The sequence below is a fragment of the Protopterus annectens genome, chromosome 8.part0 (assembly GCF_019279795.1).
Source record: "Protopterus annectens isolate FY-2018-M chromosome 8.part0, PAN1.0, whole genome shotgun sequence".
NCBI lineage: Eukaryota > Metazoa > Chordata > Ceratodontiformes > Protopteridae > Protopterus > Protopterus annectens.
This window is the reverse complement of record NC_056741.1, coordinates 1430618326-1430628726: the sequence shown is the minus strand read 5'-3', so window position 1 is coordinate 1430628726 and position 10401 is coordinate 1430618326. Positions and strand designations below refer to the sequence as shown.

Sequence of the window (10401 nt, the reverse complement as noted above, 5' to 3'; positions counted from 1 at the left end):
TGTACATGAGTTTGTAGTGAAGAAAGCGGTGAATCCAGTAGATACACATGTCCGTAAAAAAGAGAAACGAGATCATACTTAAAATGACTCCAAACCAGCCTAAAAATACAATAGAAAACACTTGTGTATCTTGCATACAATACTTCTGCAGAGAATAAGGAACAAAACATCCAATTTCAAAAACAAAAACCTATCCAATGATGCTGCAGAGCTGCATGATTGCTTAATTTATACATCTAAGTAACATGGAATCACATGCAGATCGTCATGGATAATGCCAAGATGTCCAACATAACCAGGTGCTGTAGTAAATTTATGAAACATGAACAAAATTAACTGTGGAACCATCAAAGTGAGAGCATTGTGCAACGATATGCAATTAAAGCCACTATCCACTCAAGCTGTTCTGTGAATGATTGTTACAACTAATAATCTTTTTTTTTTTTTTTTTTTAAGCTATGCAGAAATAATTCTTCTGAATAATGGAGGTGTTCAGGTCTCTGCAGAAATAATAATTCTGAATAATGGAGGTGTTCAGGTCCCTGCCAATGCATTTAGTTTCATATATGGACACAACAGACATAAGACTAGTTAGTAAACTGAAGGAGAATTAACTAATTGTTTGAATTACCTTTCACTTATCAAGTACTGCAACCATTTTAAAATCAAGGCAAAGCCTAGTCAGCTAAAGATGCAAATGACAAATTTTGTCATTAGAAAGTGCCATAATATGCAAGTATACTTAACAGTAGATCTCCGAGGAGAGGTTACTGTGGCAGTATATCTTAACACCTAGGTTTTCTTATCTATTCTCTCAAACAGAAGTAGCAAAAATTATGGCATCTTCTCTGTGAGAAGCCCATATGGGTCTCATCCTTGCTAGGTACTGATATAAGTAGGTATGAGGATCCATTCTCTGTTCCATGTTGTTGCATATCCTCTTCAGTCCCATTAGACAGCACTCCCTACAAGTTAGATTGTGGTGAGCAAAATACCTCCTAGATCAAACCAACTACTAAATGTAATCATATCCAATATTATAAAAAAAAACGTATTTAAATTAGATGTCACCACAAAGACTACACTGAATATTTGTTCAGACAGCAACAAAATGAGTTTAGACAGAGAACCCACTCCAATAAAAAACTGCAACCTCATGTAAGTGTGTAAGACCCGAGTCACCAATATTTTCATCCCTGAAAATAACTTCAGTAGGCTTAAAGCTAAATTATCTTACAACAGAAAACATGCATGTAAAGTACTTACTTACCTTACATCAGGAAAAGTAATCCCTTTTCAGTAGAGACCCAGGGAAAAAAGCTCCACAAAACAACATTTCCATCAAGTAGTGCAACACTGTGAAATTTACAAGCAACATTAAATGTATAGAATGTAAAGAAACAGAACAGGATTACAACATAGTACAACATGCTCAATACAAGATTTCTTCACTTACACATAGAATAAAGAGCGTGTATACAAAATTCAAGTGCATAAATCAGGGATTACAGTAATGTTTGTACAATTAATGTAGTATAAATAATGTTTAGGGCACTGGAGTGATGGTGATATAGGTAGTTAGAGAGAAAAACGAGGAGGAAAGTATTGGAGAAGGGGAGTTTAGCACACAGGCTTTTTTTGACAGTAATAACCCTACTGAAACGTATGCCTTAAAATAAGGTTGGGTAATAATGCACCTTACAATAATGCAAGTATCCTTATTCTACAATATTTAATATATTAAAAAAAAGTAAAATCCTAAATTAAAGAAAATATTAGCCATGTTCATGGACTAGGTTAGTAAAAATTAGTCTGCAGATGACTAGTGACTAGATGAATGGTCAATACCTTATATTTAAAAAAAATTCTTCAGCCTCCAGAGGAGGCAACAATGCACAAAGCAGAAGAATCTGAGATTGCCCATCCAGTTATCTACGTTAACCTTGAAGGTGGCAAAGATGTTACTCTGATTGACATGTAGTAGAAATTAGTTCCAGAGGTGGGGGAATACACTGAGATATGACTATCACATCAATGTGTCTAATTTCCCTGCTAATGAAGGTTTAGTTACTTTAACATGGCATTTGATGAACAGTTTATTTGGTGAAGAACTAGAAGGTTCAAGAGGGTTAAATCTTTTCATCAACAGAAGTCACCCTTTTTTCCATTTTTTCTACATGGGGTAGGGGTATCATGTTAAATGTCGCCAACATTCTCGATTCAGTGCCACACTCCTGCCTTCTTCAACACTCATACCTGTCACAGATCGTCTTTCACACAATCCATCCACCTCTTTTCTGGACATCCTTGCTTCCTCTTACTTTCTTCCTGTCTGTCCCAAATCTTCCTCACCAGATTTGTCTTCTGCTTTTCTACTCATGTGCCCAAACCACCGTAATCAGTTCTCTTTGAGCTTTTCCGGATTTGGAGCTACTTTTGCTTCTGCTCTTATGTCCTCATTTCTTCGTCTGTCCCACAGTGTGCATCCTACCACCTTTCTCAGGCACTTCATTGCCATCTCCTTTAGCTTCAACTGTTTTGCCTTTACTGGCCAGGTTTCTGTACCATACAGTAGTACTGGTCGCACCACTGTCTTGTACACCTTAGATTTCAGCTTCTTTGGCATTCTTCTGTCATAGACAACACCTGATACTCTATGCCAGTTGGCTGCAGGCCCCTCTAATTCTAGCTTTGACCTCTTCATTCAGACTACCCGTCTCCTCAACCACCCCTCCCAGATACTTGAAGCTGTTTACCTGTTCCACTATCTTCCCTTCTATATCTAATTCTCATCTTCTTCTGATTTCCCCAATTTGCTGCCATTACCACCATCTTACCACTAATCTAAAGGGTTAGATCTTTAAGGCTTGAATAACATAAAACAGATCCTCAGACAGGAGTCTGTAAGAGACTGCTGATAACTTAAGATGTTTGAGGTCACTGATCTTTTTAATTAGGAATCTCTGAGGTCTCTCAAGTCAAGTGATATGTTTTGCTAAATACATGCCAAAAGGGCTATGTATTCAATAACTGGTCAGATAAGATAACAAGCAGAAGGGAATTTAAACTTCTTTGGCTCTAGAAGAGATGCCTTTGTAAATTATACGAGCCATACAGAATACTTTCTATACTACTGTGGAGACATGATGATCATAAGCTAAGAAACAGACAAGAATGCCTAGATCGTTTACACTGACTGACTGGAAGGATGCTTGGCAATATATATATTTTTACAAAAATAAACTACACTTAATTACATTTTTTTACATTTTAATTTGAGACCATAGTCATTGAATCAACTGTTAATGGGGTATAACGTACGCTGGAGCAATTGTATTACAGTCATCTGCAAACAGGAGTGGTCCTAAACATGAAGCCCTGTGGTTAACAATTGATAACATCTATTACTTTCAGAAGTGGTACCAATTACTCTAACCACATGGATTCTGTCAGAAAACTATTTAGCTAACCGCTGCACAACATAAGGATTTACTTTCATATTTTATGTTTGTCAATAATACCTGCACAGGGAATAGTGTCAAAGGCCTTGACTGGGGCCAGATATGCTTTATGTACTGTGTTAATGCTTTCCACTGCTTCAACTGTTTCAAAGAAATTAATGAAATTTAAGAGGCAGAGCCTTCAGTTGACAAAGCTAAGCAGATAAGTGTACAGGATTAGGACATTTTCAATGTCTAGATTCTGAGAGGTTACATAAGGTTTCAAATAGAAGAAAAAAAAAAAAAACAGACAAAAAAACAAAAAAAAAACAAAAATGACCTTTCTTGATTGGGTTAATCCAACTATGTAAATGGAATCTTTTCAGGTGAGAACCCAGGTAATACTCATGCTAATTAAAGAAAGTTTAGCAAAGGCACTGAGGAACTCTCTACTGTATTTTTTTTTATAAGTGATGTTGTATGTTTTACATCTACCTGAGCTACCACAAGCTCAGGCAGATAGGCCCTCAGTTTAATTTCTCATTCGAAACATGAAATACTCAGGAGTGAATCACCCCCTATTCTGCACTATAGAATCAGTAACCGAAATTAATCCAACAACTTAGTACCTGGTGTGAGAATAGAATCCACAGTCTGTTGATCTTCCAGCACTAAAGGTTAAGTGTGAGCCACTGATACTGCTGTTCTACCAGGACTTTTGACATTTCTAGCTCAAGTACACGTTCATTCGACCTAGCATTAATAAATCAACAATTTAACAAAAGTTCCTGAATAAATGAGCACACATTTCATATTCCAAACAACCAGTCAATCCTCCCCGCTCCCCAAAACATACTTTCAACATGATTCCTTGCTCAAAATCTGTTTGTTCTCAAATATCTTGTCAAACTCGCAACTTTAGCTACCAATATCCTTATCTTCTTTATGACTTTCCATCTCTCATTGACAAACTGCCTTTATTTAGCCTGTAGTCTCCCCTCCCATCTTCCACCATGGAGACCTCTCACCAACCAACTTGAACTTCCTCGAATCTCACCTTCTTTTTTTTTTTTTACCCATCCCATCAAAATTTGCAACTCTACTCTTTCTTCCTTATTCTGCCATGATGTGTTCCTTTCTACCCCAAACAGTATACATTCCTTTATATCCCAAATAAATAAAAGAAAACTATCATCTCACTGTCTACCATACAGCCGACTCAAAAAGGACCTAATCCATTTTTTTAGTTCCTTGACTTCCTCACAGCTCCACCACATATGTATACTGTCAGCTTCCCTTTCTCCGCACCTCCAACATATCACATCCCCACCTCTCATCTTGATTCATCATGGAATCTCATACCACAAGCACAGGTGTCTCATCTGTATATTGAAGATCTAGCACTCACTTTCTGCATTGTGAACCCCTTAAGCCTTTTCCTAACTTTTACCTTTCTGCCACCTCACATCCTCTCTTATCCAACTCTTCTACAGTCCTCTTGTCCCTTCTGTCCTACTTATATCCTTATAAATAATCACAACTGTCCCTCTCTTGTTTTGAAATGAGGATATCCAAAGAATACTTGCATTAAACAAAGGGCTTGACTGTCCTATGTCACAGTCAAAAAGCTCTTTCTTTAATGCCAAACATTCTTTGGATATCTTCATAAAGCCATTACAGTTCAGTTCTCTAACTCCAGTGTGTGTCTATCTTGATTCCCCTCTTATGCCAATCCTCCAAATCACCCCCACTGTTTCAATCAATGTCCGATCCCAGAACTCCTTTAATTCCATACCTTCCCAAACCTTCCACTTCACTGCACTACTTGCTTAATACCTTCTGCCACCTTTTCTCACTTAGCACATTTACAAACTGCAACAAATTGACTGCTGATGCATTCTTCCTAAAAATTAATTCCCCAACCCGCCATCTTTCCTCCAAACAATTATCCTTCAGTTAAGCATCATATTTTTTTTGCCCTTCCTCATGTGCCTATCACACTCTATAGTTTCAATATAAAAATTAACTTGTGGCTTAAATTGAATATGCTCAACCCGGTGCATCACTAAAGGCAAAAATCAATACTTGTACACTCTCAATCCATCCTCCCAATGAGTTTACTCTTCTTGACCATCCAACTAAAATACTACTTACCCTCTGCTAATTTCTTAACATGGTCTCCTCAGTTGCTGGAAAGACCTTCAACCATAAATACTTTTCTCCTGATCTACTGGGAATACAAACTCCTGCCATAGACCCTGCACTATTCTACTCACCACAAATAACTATTCTACTCACCACAAATATTTTTGGGTGGAATGTCAGCCCTGACTCTTCTTCAAATACCCAGAGTAAATATAAAATTTCAGGAAGAACCTCCACTACTTTTTAAAAGAAAAAGCTACAGTTATCTAAAAAACAATTAAAGGCACTTTTCTGAAAACACTTGCTCAATAGCAGCTGTCTATCCCTCTGTGATAACTTTTCAGTTTCTAATAGGAAAACACTTGGAGGCAAAGGACAACCTTCTCTCACTCCTCTCCCTAACTTCACACTATTTGACAATTCCCCACTTATATACATACATACCAACAAAGTTGGAGAATTATACAAGGTTTATGACCCTTGCATCCATTTTCACTCTTCCATTATATGCGCTACTGTCCTTTACACAATTTGCCAATTAACCATGTTAAAAGCAATCTGGATAGCTATCACCATAACAACCTAGCCTTCTCCTACTCTCCACCCATTGCATTTAATACAAGTTACCAATGATCCAGATCTATGAACCTATGACCTTATCTTCCCTAATAAAGCCTACTTCTTTCTTCTCTAACATTTGGTACAATCTTTTCCAGACATACCATTACTGGCCTGGTGAAGAACTTTGCATTCTCAATGCATAGTGATATGGGCTTAAAATTCCCCCTAGCTTCATAGTCCTCTAATCCTTTTCAGAGAATAATCATAGCTACTTCAGTTATAGTAGTCAATAAGAGCCCCAGTTCCTCTACCATGATAAATATCTCTGACAGGAACCCTAACCACATCCCCACCATTTTTACCAAAGCTATAGTATACAACCTAATCTTTTTACCTTACCTTGCTTCAGAGCCCAAAAATCTTCTCTTTTACAATTTATCTAAGTAACACTTTATGCTTTTCATTCAGACCCTTCTTCCCTGCCCAAAGTTCATCGAAGTTACACTTCATGCATTTCGTTCAGACCCATTTCCCCTTCCTCAACTGATCCATGTAACACCATGCATTTTGTACAGACCCATCTCCCCTTCCCAAACACCAAAGCAGTAAGCTTCCAACACAATGTCATTGCATAAATCACATACCTGGAGATTTCTTTGCTACTTGACACCCTCTGTTCTTATCCCAATGATCCTTTACTTTTCACATTAATAATTTTGTATAATGTCCCCCTTCATCCAACAATGCAGCCCTTGTCTAATTAGCTCTGCATCATTCTACCTTTCCCCCACATCCTTCAATTCTTTTTTAATTTTATTTGATTTCAGTAATAACAGACTTGCTTTCTTCAAAATCCTCCCGCTCTTAAAACTGCTGCTCAAGTGTTTTGCTTTATCCTTTTTTCTTCTTCACCTTCCCTGTAAAGCACAGTATCTTCCCTTTCCATGTTGCTTTAACACCACTGTATTCAATTATTTCCCATCCCATCAACCAAACACCCTTAGATTTTCTTCAATAAGTAACTTAAACAGATCCTTGAGGAAAAATATATTAATTGCTTCTTTCTCCCTACTCGCATTTCACTTCTACACTGCTGTTCTCTTATCAGTTTCACTCAAATCCAACATTTATATAACATGATCAGACACTGCACCTTCCATTACAGCCACTTCAGCTGTCCCAGTTTTACCTTTGTCAAAATCCAAGAGGCTCACCAGCTTACTTTAGTCCCTCAAATAGGTAAATCCTGATGTTAACCATTCTCAACCATCCACACATCCATTAACTAATTCTTTGTAACCTTTATTTATTTCTTCCACATCCTGAGGTGAAAATCTGCCCTACTGAACAATCAGTTTCTGGTTCTAGACCAACATCACAGACTGGGACTAAAGGTGGTGTCGTCTCTATCTACATTTGTAACAAACGTACCTTGAGGTTGCTTAAAACGGATGACATCATGGAGCTCATCCATGTGCAAATCACCATACAGAAGGTTCCTCCCCATATCATGACTAGCTACAGGTCACCATCTATGCCCCTTGAGTCTCAACTCTTACCTAAACAGATAGCACATGCTTCAACCAGAGGATCAAAAAGCCACTAACAGTTAAGAACTATTCAAATGCAAACTAAATCCTATTAAGTGGCAGTTCATCAAAATTCACCCCCCCCCCCGAATCTTCAGAAGTAACCTGGATATCTGTGGAAAGGGTGGAAAAGCTTACAGGAACACTCCTGCCCAAGGAAAAGAAAAGCCATCCGTCTTCCATGCCTTTTTGCACAACTGTAACAATTTAAAGAGGTCCAGGGGACCAAAGATGATTCATAAAATTGAGTAACTTGATCAGAGCAAGCATCTCCTTTATATTTATGCATTTGCAGTTGTTTTTGGAGTCCCAAACACCTGGCATTTTTATCCCTCCTAAAATTGCTCCCTAAGCAAAGTCTGAAGCATTTATGGGGACAGACTGCTTTGGAGCAGGAGGTGAGAAGGGGGACCTGAATTTAAGGATATCTGCTACTTCCAATAAGTGATTTCTATTCTGACAAACCCCAGAACTAGGATTTGAAAAGATAATGGGTGCTGGTGCTGGTTCATAGGTTCATACTAGGCTATCTGCCCTGGGGCAATTATAAGCATAGCCCGATTCTGTATGGCTTACGCCACCCCTTGATTTGAGTATACTGTGCCCTTTTTAAGGTTTAGTTTACTGAGCCTCTGTCTAATAGTGACACGGGAGTAATCCCTGGGACAAACCTACGATCCCCCATCCACCTATCGAGATTCTTCTTGAAGAGATTCAGTGAGGTGCTCTGCCTCACATGAACTGGAATTCTATTCCAGAGCGAAGGGAGTCTCTGAGTTACGAACCTGTCCCTCCAGCAAGTTCTATTTATTTCTGTGCTGAGGTTCAAGTCACTCGAGCGTGTGGCTCTAAGGGATTTAGATTTACTGAGGTGGAGCATGTCCATTAATTCTGGATTTGACATAGCTTTGTATGTCAGGCACAGATCGCCTCGAAGTAGGCGGTATGCAACTGAGTAGAGCTGGAGTTTTTTTTAACCGAGCAGCATATGGCATCTGTTTGAGACCCTTGATCCTTTTGGTGAGATACTTTTGGGGTCTTTCTAATTGCTGCAGGTGTCGGGTAAGGTACATCCCAAAAGGGGCATTGTATTCTATGATGGGCCTGATGAGGGATGAATAAAGGGGCACGATTACCTCTGTTGATCTAGATGTGAAACCCTTCGTGATGAGGTGGGCTATGTAGAAGGTCTTTCTAACCACTTTGGCAATGTGGTTTTCAAAGGAGAGATTGCTATCAACTTGGGTCCCCAGGTCCCTAATAACTTTCTCTGTACTTAATGGGTTTCGCCTATGTGGTAATTTGTGGGCACATTGTTTTTGCCAAAGGGTATGACTATACATTTTTTGGCATTTAGCTTTAAACCATGGCGCTGGCACCAGTTATCTGTCTCTGAGACCTTTTTGAAGGATGTTTGTGTCAGCTGGAGAGTTGATTATGGCGCCCAGTTTGCAGTCGTCTGTGAACTTGGTGAGCCATAGTCCTCCCACGTTTGGCTGTACCTCGGAAAAGTATATACCGAACAGGAGTGGTCCCAGGACAGAACCCTGTGGGACGCCACTTGTGACCGGTTTCGAGTCGGACATGGCTCCAGCAACTCTCACTCTGTGGGTTCCGTCTTTGAGCCGGTTTGCGACCCATCTTGTGACATAGGGGTTTATATTTAAGCTGGATAGTTTATCTATGATGCCCGAGTGGGGTATTGTGTCAAATGCCTTTGCAAGGTCCAGATAGGCTGTGTGGACTACCTTCCATTCATCTATGGCTTTGGTGACTGTTTCGAAGAAGTCAACCAGGTTCAAAAGGCAGGATCTGCCCTTGACAAAGCCGAACTGGGTAGGATCTAGTGTCTGTAGGTCCCCAATGTCTTTGTTTATGAGTTCCATGATGATCCTCTCCATAGCCTTGCAGACTAAGCTAGTCAGGCTTATGGGGCGATAGTTTCCAGGGTCCGTAGAGGCTCCACCTTTGTGGAGTGGGATCACTGTTGCTGTATGCCATTCTGTGGGCACATTAGTGAGGCTGAGACTGTATAGCTGTTTTATTTGAGGGATTAGTTCCTCTTGGAGTTCATGTAGTATGCAACCTGGAACACCATCTGGTCCCATGGAAGCAGTGTTTTTTGCTTTGGAGAGGGCAGCCTTCACCTGAGCATCAGAGATGTTTGGGAGGCAGCACTCTGCCGGGATAGATACTTGCTCTTTTGGGGGGGGGGGGGTTTGCACTGAACCTGTCTGCCAGGATATTGGCGATGTCTGTGGGTTCAGTGTATTTTTTGTCGTTTAGAATCAACTCAGAATAAGTCTGGGAGTTGCATCCCAGGTTTCTAACATAACTGAAAAAAGCCTTATGATTGTGGTGTCCTGTGCAATTTTTCTCTTGAAGCTGGCCTTGGAGGATTTTATGAGGGATCGTAATTTTTTGCTAGTACTGATCAGAGATGCCTTCCCTATTAGGGATTTTGCTCTTGGTACCCAAGGAGACTTCAGATACCATTTTCTCTGTCTCATGTGGAATCTTCCCAAGGGTATCATGAGAATCATAGATGCCATGAGACCCAAAATTCTGAAGTATTCCCTCACGATGATCAAAGACTGAGTGGAAAACCCTAAAGCTAGACCTAGGTATAGATCAATTATTTTTTCCAGTAGAAGAAAAGTTCTTTG

At 39.5% G+C, this 10401-nt stretch overlaps 1 protein-coding gene across 3 annotated transcripts in view; it reads right to left on the bottom strand.

Moving 5' to 3' along the window:
• Positions 1 to 10401, bottom strand: part of SC5D (sterol-C5-desaturase) — a 158072-nt gene that overhangs the window by 6523 nt on the left and 141148 nt on the right. For all 3 annotated transcript variants that reach the window (XM_044081037.1, XM_044081035.1, XM_044081036.1), the window contains exon 4: positions 1 to 99. In XM_044081037.1, the coding sequence (XP_043936972.1) occupies positions 1 to 99 (99 nt within the window). The remainder of the gene's footprint in view (positions 100 to 10401) is intronic.